General features: G+C 49.2%; 1 protein-coding gene across 5 annotated transcripts in view; it reads left to right on the top strand.

The window, feature by feature from the left end:
- DNAH9 (dynein axonemal heavy chain 9) overlaps positions 1-17322 on the top strand; it is a 207313-nt gene that overhangs the window by 21087 nt on the left and 168904 nt on the right. For all 5 annotated transcript variants that reach the window (XM_054846795.1, XM_054846794.1, XM_054846797.1 and 2 more), the window contains 10 exons: positions 364-619; positions 1854-2095; positions 4576-4711; positions 5801-5997; positions 6097-6521; positions 8172-8394; positions 10709-10875; positions 11242-12112; positions 14599-14729; positions 15877-16003. In XM_054846795.1, the coding sequence (XP_054702770.1) occupies positions 364-619; positions 1854-2095; positions 4576-4711; positions 5801-5997; positions 6097-6521; positions 8172-8394; positions 10709-10875; positions 11242-12112; positions 14599-14729; positions 15877-16003 (2775 nt within the window). The remainder of the gene's footprint in view (positions 1-363; positions 620-1853; positions 2096-4575; positions 4712-5800; positions 5998-6096; positions 6522-8171; positions 8395-10708; positions 10876-11241; positions 12113-14598; positions 14730-15876; positions 16004-17322) is intronic.

Genomic DNA, 17322 nt, shown 5'->3' with positions numbered 1-17322 from the left:
AGAACTGGAGCCATCTTATCTTCCCTTAGATAACTGCTAAGCTCCGCTTACAGGCACAGTATTGCTGAAAGACTCTATTGATGAGGATAGCTGAGGGGACCAGACCTTTTAGAGGCTGCATAGAGTTTGCTGGCTGGGTAGTTAACAGAGCTGTCTGTCTTTGGTTGGGAAGAAAACCAGAGGCAAAGATCAACGGGAGACAGATGGTATGGACTAGGAGGTGTCCAGGCCCTTTGCAGAGCATGCTGCTTTGTGAATAAACCAGCAGGAAACCCCTAAGACACTTGGAATTGATTGGAGAGTAGCTGCCAGGTAAAATGGGGAGGATTGTCCCATGTTGAGCTCTCTGCCTTGTTTCTCCAGCTGGTTTCAGTGCTGAGGGAGGTGAGCTACCTGTCCGGCAGCCAGATGGGAGCCATCCCACTGACAGCAGCAGAGATCTATTCCTCCAAGGAATCATACCGGCAGATGGTGGCCAACCTGGAGCTGATGGTGAACAGATACAACAAGATCCTGAAGACAGTCCTGGAGGTCGAATACCCTCTCATACAGGGGCAGCTGCGGGATATTGACTTGAAACTGAAAGAGGCAGAAGAAACACTGAACTGGAAGATGGAGGGTGAGCTAGCTCTGTGTTAGGAGGAAAGAGCACATACACCTGAGTCTCATCAGATTCCCCCATATGCCCAACCTCTGTCACCTCGTCCCCAGCTGCAGTTCCCAGCAGAGCCAGCACTGGGGAGATGAAGGGCAGCCCTCAGCTTGCCTGCTCTTTTTCACATTCCCGTGTTCTGCTGGGGTCACGGACAGGATCCTGCTCCCTTTGGGTTCAGCCTGGGCTTTTAGGGAGGAGAGGCTGCACTGTAGGCAGTGCTGCCAAGGAGATGGCAAGGTTTGGGTTTGCAAGAGCTGGCAAGGCTGGCATTGAAGCCTCTGCTCGCTGCATGTGCTGGCCTGCCTCGTGCCAGTCCAAGCGTCCCGTGGTGCGGCTGCATGCCTGTGTCCCCGAGGCACTGCTTTCTCACCCAGTTTTGCAGGTAGTGGGAACCCCTGGCCCAGCCATCTGGCACTGGGATGGACTTGTCCCACTGAAAGGCAGGGCCACCTCCTTACCTGTTCCAGAAGGATGAAGTACTGCAGCTAGGGGTGGGTCTTGTGCACTGTGACTTTGGGATGGTTTAACCAGTGTTCTTGCTTGATCAGTTTTAACTGCAGAGCAGAGTGGAGGATGACAATTTTTTTCCTCTTGGTGAAAGCAAACTGCTCACAGGTGGAATATATATGTCTGTCATCAGGCTTGTGGTATGAACAGGAGCAAGCGTCCTCCTTTGGGAACATGCAAAGCAGAAGTCCTCATGCTGAAAAACTGTTTCACCATTACACAATAACAACGAAGGGATTTTCTTGCGGATGAAACCTCAGTTCCCTGCATCTAAACACAGCCCTCACTGGTGCTTGGGGCTGGTGACACAGCCATGTGTCAGAGTTATGGGTGCGAGGTCCCCTGTGCTGGTGATGGTGGCAGGGACACTCAACCTGTTCTCATCCTCCCCATGCTGCTCTCTTCAGTAGCAGAAAGTGGGAAGTCAAACCTGGGTAGAGGGAAGCGGGAACTGTCAGACACCCCCATGGTGCTGGTACTCCTGGCAGAAAGCAGAGGCTGCGGCTGTCCGTACCAGGGCTTGTTGGGGTAGGAGGGAGCTAGAAGTGGCTCTGTTGGTCGAGGTGTCTTGTGTTAATGATGGGTGAGAAATACACAAGACCACGGGGAAAAAGTCAGAGGCTGGTATTAAGGGTGTGCAAGAGCTTAGCCTAGCATCTAAGAAGTAGTCAAACATCTCATTTTTTACTAGGTGCCTGGGATGAAATCTCCATGACGATGGATGGTGTCCATGACCTTGAGTGGAGGATACAGAAAGCTAAAGACAATGTTGAGGAAATCCAGAGCATCGTGGGATCATGGGTGTCACCCATATTTGAGAGGAAAGATGGTAAAAGGGAATCGCTGCTAAGCCTAGAGGACTGTCAGGACCATCTGGAAAGGCGTTACAGCCTTGTCAGAGAGTCAGGGCTGAGGATTCATTCACTGCTGAAGGTGAGGGGGGACCTTCCCCAGGGATTTGTTGGCTCTTCATAGGCTCTCTGTGACTCTGCGCTCTGGTGAAAATGTCTGGAGCTGTTTCACCTTAAAATTAACTCCCTTAACTCATTTGAAAATCTTATCGAGCGTTAATTAATGATAGCTTCGATGAGTGAGCTGGTACAGCCGTGTGGTGTGCGGTGGCTGGCTGGGCAGCGCTGGACACCCAGTTCGGGGCAGGAATGGGAGCAGCTGCAGCCCAGCGAGGGAGTCTGGCCCCTGTTCCTGGCTTTGTGGAACCACTAGAGGGGAGTCGTGCATCAGGCTTTGGGGTCCTGCTCAGAGGGAAGATCCCCCTCCAAAATATTTACCTGAAAACAGAGAGGCAGCTGGCTGTAGCTGACCTTTCTGTTTCAGGCTTGCTGTCCCCTTCAGGAGCAGGAGGTGATGCCGACCGTCCAGGGAGAAACTGAGTGACGGGAGGAAAGCTGCTGTCTGAAACCTCAGTGCTTTCCAGCAGCTTTGCCAGAGCTGAGGGTCCTCTTTGCAGACCAGGAGAAAGCCCAAATCTCTGGTCCTCACCTGCTCAGAATGAGGTGCTATGCATGTCAGGGACAGCACCTTAGCCTCAAGGGAGATGGATATTAGATCCAGCCCTCTCCTGAAGGTCACCATCTGGCCTTGGACTCTGGAGAGAACCAGCTGACCCTCTCTGGGACTGAGCTCTTGTTGCTCACCTTGCCTTGCTGCCTGCAGTCAGCTCTGGACCTCTCACCCCCTTCCCTGCACACTGAACCCATGGTGAGGATTTTACCGTGCCCGTGTTGTTCTGCTGCCACAGCTGTAACAGGCTCAGCCACCTCCAGGTACCACCCAGAAGACCAGAGCACTTCCTACACTGGCCCAGGAGAATATGGGGTTGTGGTGATGGCAGGAGGGCTGGCACCACTGGTGTGGTGGCACTGCCAAGGCTGCTCACAGGAGCAGGACCAAGTGCAAAGCAGCATGAAGGTCCTGGAGAGGGAAAGGCACCATGGCCCAAAATAGGGTGTCCCCATGCCACTGTTCTGCTGTGCTGACCAAGCCCAGAGGAGCAGCAGCAGAGGGGCCAAGAACTGCTCTGCTGGGCTTCCCCTGGTTGTTCAAGTCTTCCTGGAGGCAGGTGAGTCTTGAGGCTGCTGAGAGCAGCACAGGGAGGGCTTGGGCACATGTGCCAAAGGCAAAGGCAGGACAGCGCATGGTAGATGATGGCCAGTCCTGCTCCCCTTGCCTTTCTTTCATGAGGACGAGGCCTCCGCAGCAAAGGCTGAGTAAAACACCAGTAACAATGGGACATTATCAAATACAGGGACAGCGAATGGTGAAGACAGGGTGGTGCTTTCAGCCGGGCATTCCATCAGTTTGTTCCTGTGCAGTTCCCCTTCCTCTCGTGTCAGCAAATCGTGGCCAGGCTAAGTCCGCAAGGGGCCAGAGCCCTGGCTTGGGCTGTTGAGAGTTTAAGTACCCAGCTACGATGGGTCAAGTTGGGGAGCAGCAGCTTTGGGGTGGCTCAAGCCCCACTGGCAATGCCACTCTATCTCACGTGTGCCAAGCTGCCATGTCGGCGCTGGGAACGGCACCCTCTCCTGTGCCACCATGCGTGAAATGCTGCCAGCATCGACCCCCTGGCAACGGGCAGTATGTGTTGATGTCTGCTCACTGCAAGCTGGCCCTTATCCTTTCTGAGACGTCTGTTGAGAGCCCCTGGCAGGCTTAGGAGAAGGAGCACTCAGAGGGCATGGCGAGGCAGGGAACAGATCACAATGGAGCGTGGGAGGTGCAGGGAACATGTACACAGCCTGGCCTTCGGCAATGGGAAGAGGAAACCCAAGAAGGATGGGTCCCTGCTGTGACCCAGAGACCCCTGAGTTTCCTGACTGGGGGAACACAGTAAGCTGAGGAGGGAGGTTGTTAGCAAACCCTTTGTCTTCTGATCCTAATCTTCATGTGGTTTTATGTGGTTTATTTAAAAACTCTTTCTTGAATTTAAAGATTCTCTGGTCTTGAGATGACCATTTGTAGGGCAGAGGTGTAAGCAGTTCACCTTGAAGGCTTCATCCACTCAAGGTAATGTTATAGAGACCACCAGGGCTGGGTCTTCATGCATTGGGATGAGCCTTTGAGACCCGAGTGCTCCCTGCCCCAGGCATGCAAAGCAACCTCAGGCCCTGTGACCTTGGAGAAGAGGGAAGAGAACATGTCACAGAGCTGCTAAGCCACTTCTGCAATAGAGTGCACTCCATTTTTACCCTGCAGTTATACTGAGCTGTTTCAGATGACAAAGCAGCCCTTTACAGAAGGATGTGACCAGCAGCAACTTCTGTCTGTCTTGTTTCCCATCCCTCCACAAGGCTGGTACCCATGTCCTAGCTGGCATCTGCCTTTAGCTGTGGGCAGCTGTCTTGCAGGACAGGCTCAGCCCTGCTGTATTTGAAGGCATCTTCTTTTTCTTCCAGGAAAACCAGAGCATCTTACTTGCAGACCCAGCATCTGATATCTGGAAGGCCTATGTGGATTACGTGGATGAGATAGTCCTGGATGGATTCTTCACTGCCATCGAGTGCTCACTCAAGTACCTCCTGGAAAACACAGGTGACTGCTGGTTCATCTCCTGGTTGTGATGGCTGCTTCAGTCTCACCAAAGGGAGGTTTCTGTTCTGTGCTCTCCTTCATGCCTAAGAATTGCTCTCTTCTTCCTGGCTTTCTGCTGTGCCTCTTGCACTGCCTTCAGCAGGTGCTGGGGGACCCTCCAGACAGGGTGGGTGACTCCATCCCTCAGTCACTGGAGCAAAGCGTTGCTCATGGGGAAGGGATGGAGAAGACTATGCACCATTTTCTGGGATTAATGGACAGGCAAAATTGAGTTGTCATCCCAAGTCTGTGTTTGGGCATCTGCCATCTCCCTCCCTTGCATGCACAAAGTATCGGAGTGACACCATCTTTCATCTGTGGAGAGTCTCAAGAGCTGGTTCTGCTGGTGAAAGGCAAGAAACAAAAACCTCAGTCCCTGAACATTAGTCCAGTGAAGAGATGAGATGGGATCACGAGTCACTAAATCAGACCTCCTGCCTAAGGCCGCTGTGGAGCTTCACTCACTCTGCTGAGAGCAGCTTGTGTCCACCTAAAGCACGTCTCCAGGAACGCTTCTCTCCAGGACGTGGAAGCACATCGAGTAGGAGAATTGCATCCGGTTCCTGACCATCTTGTTAACAACATGCACATAATTTCACATTTGCATTTGGCTTCAGTTTCCAATTACTGGGTTTTTTTCTTGCCTTTCTCCACGAAATTAAAGAGCCTCTTGGTTCCTGTTATTTTTCTTGTCTGCAAGTACTTATGCACTGTAATTGTTCAGCTCTCAGACTCCTTTCTGATTAGCTAAAGACTCTGGTCTCTTTAAGGCTTTCCTCCACAGCATTTTTTCCGGCCCTTAAATCACTTGTGTCTCATGTGTTCTACAGTATCTCCTGTGGGTACCAGCACATCAGCTAGCTTGCCAGCATCTCCCCTGTGTTGGTGCAGACATAATGTCACTGGACCCCACAAGTGTGTGTCTGTGATCACACCTGCCTGGTGTCCCTCTGGAGCATGTGTGCATTTTGTGGTGGGATGTGAGTGGTGGCTCAAGATCACTTTTCTCCCCTTGGAAAAGATCCTGGCATCTCCTTTCTTCCCTACCAGATCCCAAGGCAGGGCTCGCCCCCCTGTTTGAGGTGCAGCTGGATTTGGTGATCCCAGATTTGATATTTCGTCCCTCCTTGGAACCCGGCACAAATGATGGCTTCTATGACATGGTGGAAAGTCTTCTCAATGATGTCTACCGGATCTCATCGCTGGTGCCCAGGCTGGCTGAGCACAGCGGCTTCCCGCACTACCAGGTCCGTGGCTGTGGAGGTCCCTTGTGCTGTGTGGCAGTGAGGAGGTACCACAGCGGTCCCACATCACTGCGCTCTCCGCTCTCCTCTCTCCTCTCCTAGGCTGACATGGAGGACATGGCTGATCTGGCTGACATGCGCCATGACCTGATGGAACGTGTGCAGGCCGTGATGGCGGCCTGCTGTGATTACCGCAGTGCCTTTGACCACTACTCCTACCTCTATGGGGACGACAGAAAGGAGTTCTGCCGCCAGTTCCTCCTCTACGGGCACATCCTCACCGCTGCAGAAATTGAGGCACATGCGGAGGATGGGGTCCCCGAGACGCCTCCCACGCTGCAGCAGTTCAAAGAGCAGATTGATTCCTATGAGAAGATCTACGAGGAGGTGAATCGCATCGAACCCATCAGCATCTTCCAGAGCTGGATGAAAGTCGATGCTCGGCCTTTCAAGGCGTCCTTGCTGAATGTGATTAAAAGGTGGAGCTTGGTGTTCAAGCAGCATCTCATGGACCATGTCACGCACAGGTAAGAACTGTTCCTGCCTCCTCTCCCCAGGACCTGTGCTGACCAAAGGGGGTTTCTCTTGTCTTGGCTGGGCTTTACCGTTTCACACTGATAACCAACAGGCTAATGGAGGAGCAAGAGAAGGGAGCCCGTACTGCATGGCAGCTCCATCATGTCCCCTATATCTTCCATCCTGGATCTCTGCTGGGAACTGGTATGGCTGAGTGTGTAAAGTGGAAGCAGTTTTATGGACTTGGTACCGTTGACATCCCACAAGCCAGTGTTCCTGGGACCTGCTGTGTGGTGTTAGATAGGGCGTCTGTTTGTCTATTCACCCTGATCCAACTAATCTAATCTCTGCCAGGGCTTGGTGCTTACTTTGTTGAATTTGATATGAGCCATCAGTAAAGCTGCATTAATGCCATGAGATACTTGCTCTATTTCTAAATGCATTGCTCTTTTAAGTTCACTCTGTGTGGAAAAAAAAAAAAAAAATTTGGGTTGCCTGGCATGAACAGCCATGGGGAGGTGGTTTCAAGGTTACAAAAACAAGGAGTTTGGGATATAAGTTTTGAATTAGCATGTGTTCCCTGCTCTGAATAGCTGCTCAGTCGCCAGGTCTGTGCAGGACGATGCGTCAGGTGATTTATTTGCAGCTGAAGGATGTCACAGTGCATGCTTGCACAGAAGTGTTTACAGACATATGTAGTAGTGAAGGCTGCTGCCAGGGGCGGATGCTGTGATCCCTTGTGTTCTTTTCAGCGCCATAATTTGGTTAGATAATTTCTGTGCAAGGAGGTTTCTGTGTAGCTTAGAATGGGCATTTAGGAGTTCTTATTAAGAGTCCCTGATTCAGCAGTTTAGTCTTTATTAGGTGAAGTATTTAAGGATACATTTTGGCCTAGCAGCATGCACAGAATTTAAGTGGGCATTTAAAAATTAAGTGTTTCGAGAAGAGGAGAATGGCTGTGCTGGAAAGGACCAGAGATCCACGAGCCCGTCATGCCTCTGCCGATGGTGCCCAGTAGCTGGCAAGATTAAGAGCAGGGTAAGCAGGTAGAGAAACTTCCCCCAAATAGTCTCCTTGTCTCTAGCGATCTGTAGCTCAAGGACTTTGAGAGACAGGGGTCATGCCTTTGTATTTAAAGACCTGGCAGGATTTTTTTTCTCCAACAAATGTTCGGTTGCTTTTCTGAACTGCTGTGAATTTTTATGATTTGCATCCTCCTGCAGCAGGGAGTTACCCTGTAAAATGAGGCGGTGTGTGAAGAAGAATCCCTGTTTGTTGTGGCTTTGTAAGCTGCCAGGTTCATTTGGGGATCTTGAATTCTGGTATTGGAAGAGACGAGATGAAAACTGTCCTTTCAAACTCGCTCTCTCCAGACCACACCTGAGCTGGCAGCTCTCCATTACACTCCTTCTCAGATACCTTCTCTCCAACCTGAGAAGTCCCCACCTATTCATGTGTTCCTTGCAGGAAGCTGTACCACATCTATGGATCCCTTTGAGCTTGAATTGTGGTTCTGATGCCCTCAGCATGTTGCCATGCGATGGACAGGGTTAGCCAGGCCTTTCCCCTCTCCATGCCAGTCCAGCTGCCTGGCATAAGGCTGATAATTATTTCATTAGGGACTGCTCTCATTTTGTGCTTTCCTGCTTCCTATTATATAGCTTGGCTGACCTTGACAAGTTCATAAAAACTGCTGATAAAGGTTTGAGCAAAAAGGTTGAAAAAGGAGATTATGATGGCTTGGTGGAGATTATGGGTCATCTCCTGGCTGTTAAAGAAAGGCACAGTGTCACCGATGCCATGTTTGAGCCCCTGAAGCAAACCATCGAACTGCTGAAGAAGTATGAGCAGCAGCTGCCGGAGGAAGTCTATAAGCAACTGGAGGTGGGTGAAGACTTGTGGTGGACACACCAGTTTGCCTGGTAGCAGATGTCAAAGAGAGTGTGAGATGAAGAACATTGCAGGAATATTTAAGACCCCACTCCCTGTCATTAGAGGGCCTCAGTGGATAGTATTTTGCTATTGTGGGATGTGCCTTAGTAGCTCTAAATTTTGGAGTTATATTGAGATTTTTCTTTTAAAGCAGAGATTAAGCCTTTTGTTATGTATGAAAAACATAGAATTGCCTGCTCCAACTCCCAGCGATTACTCTTGAAAAAAATTAATGCATTTTCAAATACATCTGTTAATTGGGTTGAATTATAATTATTTTTAAATAAGACAGTTCTTGGCAACTGTGGAGATGGGAAGGATGATGTTGGCAGAGGAGTTGCCTTCTCATAGGACTTCAGTCCTCCACTGGGTCTGTAATACCATATCTGCTTGACCCAGGGGACATCACTAGGAGCAGGTTATGAAAGTATTTTGGCACCTTTCCACATCTGGCTCTGATGAATCAGTTTTCTTTTGGGAATTCCTTTCATTTCTGGAAAGGGAACCATGAGATGGAGGTTAGAAAAGACTGTGAGGTGCCCAGCCAGCCTCAGGGAACAGGAGACAAGCACTGGCAACAGCCAAGGCGTTACAGTGCAGAAGCATGTGGCTATGTGCTGATGGATGCCCTATCGCCATGGGGTGCTGTGGGCAGAGGGGTCTGTGTAGGACCTTTTGGGGAGATGTTCCTGCCTTGTGCACCTGTGCAGCAAAGGCTCCAGTTTTCTGCTGCAGGCTTGGATGGGAGCTGAGCGGGGTTTAGCAATCCCCTGGTTTTCTGCTTGGGGAGCTATGATCTGTGGGTGGTCTGGTCACCACATCTGGAATAGTTAAGGGTCTTAAAGCTACCTAGATTCCTACAGACTCCCTAAAAATCATGAGACCTGCATTTCATGGATGCTCTGGCTGCTGCAACAGCTTCAGTCCAGCATAAAACATGGTGCTGTGGGGAACGCGGCTCTCCTAATTCCTCTGTCTGAGAGCTGCTTGTTTGGTGCCTGTTTGCACAAGTACATTCAAACAACTGATTTATTTTTCTGATAAAACAAATGAGGGATGTGGGGCAGCCATTCAGATGCAGGAGATAACAAAACAGTTTTGTTCTTTCTGGCAAGTGACAGCAACACGTAGTTGAATGATTCATTCGTTCCTGTATGCAGTGGGAAAACCAGAAATAAGTTCCTCTGGGTACCACTCCCTCCATGGCCGTGGAGACGGATGGGCTGGAGCTGGTGGTTTGTATGAGAAGGACAAGGAAGTAGCTCCACTGCTATGGTCATGGATAGTGATTTCTATTGAGACTGGAATATAAAGTGCTAGAAAGAGACCTCTCAGGAGGGACTGGCCCTGCTCTGGCTGTCTCTGCTGCCTCACAGCTGCCTCCTGGTTGTTCCCCTTCTTTCTGTAGTGTTGATGGGTCTCCATTAATCTCCTTAGCTGTGTGAACTGGGATGAAAAGAAACCTGAAGTCTTCCCTGTAGGCTTGCACAGTACATGGGGAAGTGCATTCTCCAAGAGCAAAGCACTGGGACTTGAGGACAGCAGAGCCCTTGGTTGGTGTCAGTGTTGAGGCTGAGGATGTGGCCCGAGAAGCCGAGTGAGAAGAAATAAAATCCCTTTCTGAAGAAAATCCCAGGTGCAGAGAGTGGATTGTCAGCAGTGCTGCACACTTGCAGCTTGGATGCAGACCTGAGAAGGAAACCAGTTGTATTTAGTACTAATATTATATACATAGGCTGGAGGGATTTGCCCCAGAGAGGTCTCTAGAAGTCCTTCTGGTATAACATCTTCTTCTGCTCTAAGAGCTGACAGGAAATTTCTCAGGCTGTTTCTTAATTAGCTCAGGGAAGCCAGATGATCTGATGAGCTTGCATCCACAGCCCATCTTCCTGCCTTCAGCCTCTCCCAGCAGGCTCCAGGTCCCCCTGCGCTTGGTGTTAGGATCACTGTTCTCTCCTGCGTACTGAACCAGCCTGGGAGCCCAGGAGCTGGTCTGGGACCCTTCTTCTGAAGTTAGTGAACATGGTTTTACAGTCAGAGCAGTCAGTTATAAGGTCTCAGTCTTCATTAATCTTCAAAATTGTGAATAACTGGTAGGTTTTATCCCAAATTGCGTGTTTAGCCTTTGCATCATAACAAAACTTCCTTACAGTTTTAGACACGGAATCTGTTGCTTTTCCTGTTCTGTGATTATCCATAAACAGATCACATGTATCTTATGTTGAATATCAAATACTGCCTACCAGCATTTAAATTTTGCTTGCAGGAGCTGCCAGAAAAATGGAACAATATAAAGAAGCTGGCAATAGCTGTGAAACAGCATGTGGCTCCTCTGCAGGCAAATGAAATGACAGTTCTGCGCAAGAGCTGTGCAGCGTTTGATGTTGAGCAGCACAGATTCAGAGAGCGATTTCGGAAAGAAGCACCGTTCAGGTACAGGCAAATTATAGCATCCGAGAAGCTCCGAGGAAAAAAAGTGTTATGGGATCATCTCCAAGTGTCCTGAGGACATATGCTTGAGCCCTCGCACACATTTCCTACCTCCTCACAGTGCTGTATCTGTTATGCCTGGGGTGTTTTGTCCCTGGTAACACTGTCCAGTGTTTGGAAGAGATTGAATTTGGATGTTGAGTGTACAATATCACTTTAAGGTGGCATCAGTAGTGCCATGTGGCTGTACCATCAATGTGTACTATGGGCGTTTCATCTCTGCTTTGTCTCTTAGAGGCACTGTTTGTTTTATGTTTTCTTTAGAAGTTGTTACAATATCACTTATGAAGAATAAACATTCCTTTCTAGGTTTGACACCGAAAAGCCTTATCAACTGCTAGATGCAAAGCACATTGAGATTAAACAAATGGAGTCAGCCATGACCTCGATTTATGAATCAGCTGGTCTGTTTGAAGTCATGGTGCCAGATTATAAACAACTGAAGCAGTGCAGAAAGGAGCTGTGTCTTCTCAAAGAGCTCTGGGATATGATCTCCCTTGTGAACACTAGCCTTGATGACTGGCAGACCACCAAATGGGTGGAAATTAATGTGGAAAACATGGATCTGGAGTGTAAAAAGTTTGCAAGAGACATTCGGAATTTGGATAAGGAAATGAGAGCATGGGATGCTTTCATTGGGCTGGACAGCAAAGTGAAGAACATGCTGACGGCCCTGAAAGCTGTGGCAGAACTTCAAAATCCCGCCATTAGAGAAAGACACTGGAATCAACTGATGCAGACGACAGGCGTGAGGTTTGCGATGGACTCGGACACCACGCTGGCTGACCTCCTGAAGCTCAACCTGCATAACTTTGAGGATGAGGTTCGTGACATTGTGGACAAAGCAGTGCGAGAAATGAGTATGGAGAAGGTCCTGAAGGAGCTAAAAATGACTTGGAGCACCATGGACTTTCAGTATGAGCCTCACCTCCGGACGAACATTCCATTGCTGAAGTCAGATGAGGAACTCATTGAAACTTTAGAAGACAACCAGGTGCAGCTGCAGAATTTAATGACATCCAAATACATTGCCTTCTTCTTGGAGGAAGTGTCTGCATGGCAGAGGAAGCTGTCCACCGCAGACTCTGTCATTTCTCTCTGGTTCGAAGTGCAGCATATGTGGTCTCACTTGGAGAGCATATTCATAGGCTCAGAAGATATCCGGGCACAGCTTCCCAAGGTATGAAACCCCAAATCCTGTTTTTCCTGTTTGGAAAGTGTTGAAGAAGAGTCTCCATTATATGAAATAGGGTTATCTATAATCATAGAATCATAGAATGGTTTGGGTTGGAAGGGACCTTAAAGATCATCTAGTTCCAGCCCCCCTGCTGCTGGCAGGGACACCCTCCACTAGACCACGTTACCCAAAGCCCCATCCAACCTGGTCTTGAACACTTCCAGGGATGGGGCATCCACAACCTCTCTGGGCAACCTGTGCCAGTGCCTCACCACTCTAACAGTAAAGAATTTCTTTCTAACATCTAATCTAAATCGACCCTCCTTCAGTTTAAACCCATTACCCCTTGTCCTGTCACTACACTCCCCGATAAACAGTCCCTCACCATCTTTCCTGTAGGCCCCTTCAGGTACTGGTAAGCTGCAATTAGATCTCCCCGGAGCCGCCTTTTCTGCAGGCTGAACAACCCCAACTCTCTCAGCCTGTCCTCATAGGAGAGGTGCTCCAGCCCTCTGATCAGCTTCGTGGCCCTCCTCTGGACTCTCTCCAACAGCTCGATGTCTCTCCTGTCCTGGGGCCCCCAGAGCTGGATGCAGTACTGCAGGTGGGGTCTCACGCGAGCACAGCAGAGGAGCAGGATCACATCCCTCATGCCAAGTTCCTCAAAGCAAGGCTTTTCTCCTGCTGCCTTGTTTTTTGGGGGTTCCCTCAGTGCTATAGTAGTTCCCCCAGTGCTGCCGCAGGATGTTTTCATACTGTAGGTTGTGCTTGAGCCATGCCGAGAAGCTGATTTTCTCCCCTTCACCGCTGCATAGCAAATGCAGAGTTCCTGGAGACTGAGCGTAGGGCTGCTAGCTTCCTTCAGTGCTGCAAGCATGTTCCCTCTTTCCTCAGAGGGGAAGGGACTGGGATAATTACTTAGACATTGCGAATCAGAGCTGGACCAGGTGGCTTTGGCAGCATCCCCTTCCCTGCCTTCAGCGCTGGTGCAGGGGGAGCACAGCTGTTCTCCCACTCCTGCTCTGGAAAATGGAACAGAATTGTCATTGGTGACCTCCTCGGGGGTCTCTTCACGTCCCACTTCCAGCCTTATTCCAGAGTCCCTTAATTATTAAGAAAGTCTTCCAAGCTTGTTCCTGGCCCTGTCTGACTACTCGCCGTGCTGAGGAACCTGCCCTTCACTCACGAGTGGACTGCAGCTGACTGCATCACCACCATCCCCATCCACGTGCAGCGTTACTGACATCACTGCCGGGGGACTGACACCCAAGAGGGGGTGTGCACAGCCCCAGGACACCGGGACAATACACCACCCTGTCTGCATCCCCTCACTCTGGTCTGCTTGGGCTGTTCCTCCCTCTGCTTTGGAGGGCGCTGGGCACACCTCACTTACTGGGCAATATATACTGGTGCAATAGCCACTGCCCTGAGGGCTGTACCATGTGCCAGCAAGCTGTTAGTATCCAACAGCTCTCTAATGGCATGGATGAAATCGCATCATGATTTAAATCTGCATCCTACTGGGTAGCTGTCTGCATCTCAATACCTGTCTGGCAGGTGGCACGAATCAGCAGCCTCTTCCCTTCCCTAAAGAAAGGATGAAGCTCAAAGCCTCTGAAGGCTGAACCTCCCCAGGATCCATGCAGGGCTGGGGAGGATGTGCTGGCATGGGATGCACATCTGAAGATGGCTACGTGGCTTGTGTGCAGGCAGAGCTCAACCCTCCAGCCAGAGCTTTGCTGCTGGGACTGAACACAGGTTAACGTGGAGGAGTTACCGGGACAGCTTGGAGCACTCTTATTCAGTGTCCTGGCTCACTCAGGAGGCCTGATTTGGGAAGAAGGGAAAAGGGACATTTTGAACATAGCCTTATTTATTCTTCACTGTTTAGCTCCAGAAATTCAGGGTCCCTGTTAGGTGCAGAGCATAACTGACAGCGTGCTCCTGTGCTGCTGACATGGGGTTTCTGTGGCCTTACTCATGGCAAGGAAGGGCTCTCCTCTGCAAGTGTCATCAAACCTGTTTCAGGGATGGGCACTGAGACTCCTACGCTGTAGCAGGAGGGGAAGAGTGAACTCACAGGGAGTCGGTAGCCTTTCCCCCGTATGGGAGCACGTCCTGCTGCTGTGGCCAGAGACACTTGGAGTTTCATCTGGACACAGGAGAGGAAAGAGTTGTGAGGAGATATTCAAAGGGAAATTCAATCCCATGAAAATGGTTGGTCCTAGGCACTGGCTTCCGCATGGATCATTTTGTCCACAGCCCCTTTGAGATACAGTGACAAGAAGGCGAGTGCCCGATTGGAGACTTGTTTCAGGCATGTGGGTGGAAGAGCCCTTCTGAAATGGTGGAGAGGTCCCTCTCTGTGCTGGACAGAAGCTCTCTGCAGAGAGAGCTTCTCTCAACCCAAAACCAGCACCCAGAGGATGAGACCTTTTAGTAGAAAATTAATGTTTTACTGTGAATGTGTACTTTCTATTGTTTTTTAGGACTCCAAACGCTTTGAAGGGATTGATGTGGATTTTAAAGAACTGGCCTATGAAGCTCGGAAAACCCCAAATGTAGTCGAGGCCACCAATAAACCAGGTCTGTCCCAGCAACTGGAGGACATTCAGAGTAGGTAGGTAGAACCTGAGTCCCAGGATTTTGTCTAATAAGTTTAACCTGCTCCAAGACTTTCTTAGACTGTGCATTCTTTGCATTCACAAGTCGCAGCATTTCTGATCTTTCTCCAGTCTTTTTATTTGTGATCCATCCCTCTGAAGACCCCAAAGCGCAGTCTGGCTTTGTGTGGGTGCAAACTCTCATCCTGAGTATTGATTTGCACGCATACAAAGCTAGGCATTCAGCTGGTTTTAGTAACACATGGCCTCACTGCCACCCCAAATACAATGTCTTAGATATCTGTTTAGCAGTCCAAGCAGGCATATCTGCAGCAGAGCTGAGCCCATGTTCTTTAATTTACAAAATTATCTCTGTGTGTGTACCCTTCACACATGGTATAAATAGGCTCCCTGAGAAAGACCTTAGTGTCCTGAGGTGGATACACTTCTCACTTAACATATGAGCTAGTCTACCTGGAACACACTTAAAAGTTAATATGGTAGCTCTTGTGTCAGTAATAACTATCCATTTAAAATAAAGAGTTTGTTTTATTTTTTAATCAGATAAGGCGAGTGTTCCTCACAGAGGACTAGCTGCATGTTATTTATGAACTTTGTAAGCTCAGCAGCAGTTTAACATGTAAACCCTGAAAGATTCATTTTAGATCGGAGCGAACAAGTTTTCTTTCAGGCTTTGCAAACACAAAAAGCTGAGTAGGTTTGAATCAGACTTTAAAATGCAGCTCATTAGAATAAAAGCAGTTATGGAAACTTTCATCCCAGTGTGAAATCACCTGTGGCAGTTAAGAGCTTGTCTAAAACAGTAGGTCAGACTGCAAACCCTTTCTAGCCTCTTCTTCCACCTGTGTTTCTGCTTTTTTATGAGGCTTCTCTGACTCTTAGGCTGTTTGACCCTTGGGGCTAGAGAGAGATCTATGAGTTACTATGTGCTTTGTTGATCTGTTTGGAAAATGCTGTAGAGGACCAGCCCACAGACTCAGCTCAGGTCTGGCATTTCCCCACCGTAGGGAAGAATAACCTGTATAATATATATATATATATATATATATATATATATGCCTGATAACCCAAACTGTAGCATGAAACATGAAAGGATATTTATCCACCTGTCCCGGGCTCTGTTTACCTGCTTTGTCTCCCCAGGTTGTCTCTGTGTGAGAAGGCTTTGGCTGAATATTTGGACATGAAGAGGTTGGCCTTTCCCAGGTTTTACTTCATTTCTTCTGCAGATTTATTGGATATTCTTTCCAATGGCACCAACCCACAGCTGGTAAGCCTTGTACTGCATCACCTTTGCATTTTCCAGCTGTCAGCAGTGTCATGGTGGAAGATGCTGTCTTGGGACTCTCCTGTAGCTTATCCTTTCTTGAGTGCTTATGCTCCCATCCTCACTTGGATTAATAATAATTCTTTCACAATTGGCCTTTATCTGTCATCTTTGAAAGGCAACATGTGCACTGTGTGTTGTCTGATCTAACCCTGGTGATGCTTGCAAATGGTTCTGAAAGTGCTGCACAGAGTAGAGCTATGTTTTTGATGTCATAAAAACAGTGAGTTTGTTTCTGCTGGGATACGGTGAGGTTGGAGGAAACCGTCTTTCTTGAGGATCTCAGCCAAAACTTGTTGCTGACCTTGGATCCCCAACCTGGGATACCACCAAGCAGCATCTGCTGTTGAAAGTGCCACAGACTGGGCATACAAATGTAGAAGTATTGACAGCTGATGGCTTGGAGAGGTCCCTTTTTTTAGGCAGAAGAGGCATTTGCTTGTCAGCCACTTCTTCCTTCCCCCGTGCAAAGGCCTTTGGGGGAGAGAAGAACACAACCTGAAAAGAGGTCAGACAGCTGGTGGTCAAACAGTGGCTATGGCCGAGGCAAGCAAGTAAATCCGTTGGGTTGCCATCCCTGTGCAGCTCAGGGTCCAGGTTGGGTACCTGACCTCCTGCACTGGGCTCCTGCACCATCCGACTGAAGAGGCTTCTCCTCTCCAGGCTGGGTTTCTGGGATGGTGCCTGATGCCAGGTGTGGGGTAATCACTCCAAGTATACCATTCCTCCTGTTGACTTTGGTGGATTGCTGGATCATCCTGTGGAGGATCTTGTAGTAACCGTCCTGGTTTAGGAAATGGCCTCGCTGTGCTCCTCCCCCCATTCCCCAGAGGAGCACAGACACCTCCTATCCCTGATGGGCAGAGTTCAGAGGATTCAGTCCCAAGCAGTTCTGCAGATGTTTTTCCGTACAGAGCATAGCAGCGTTAGGGTTAATTATTGGTGCTACAGGAGCTGCTGTCAGGAAACCTCGGCCGCTTTGCGTGGCAGTGCCGTGCTCTGGCTGGCCTTGTTTGGGATGCATCATTTATCCTCAGGTTGGTATGTAAAACCAATCAAAATGTTCACAGCAAATGGAGGGTGTTGGATAAGGAATGAACTCCTTATTCCAGCTTTCAGTAGTGAGTAATCTCACCTTCTTTAAGCTTTTCATCATTTTCAGCATTCATGTGAGCACATGAATGGAGCAGGTTTGCACACACATTTGGAAATGCTGTTGTTTGCCACTAACCTTTAACACTGTTTATTTCTGCTGCTGGGTG

Source organism: Grus americana, chromosome 18, assembly GCF_028858705.1.
Source record: "Grus americana isolate bGruAme1 chromosome 18, bGruAme1.mat, whole genome shotgun sequence".
NCBI classification, from domain to species: domain Eukaryota; kingdom Metazoa; phylum Chordata; class Aves; order Gruiformes; family Gruidae; genus Grus; species Grus americana.
Note: the sequence above shows the minus strand (reverse complement) of the source record. Positions and strands in the feature narration are given on the sequence as shown.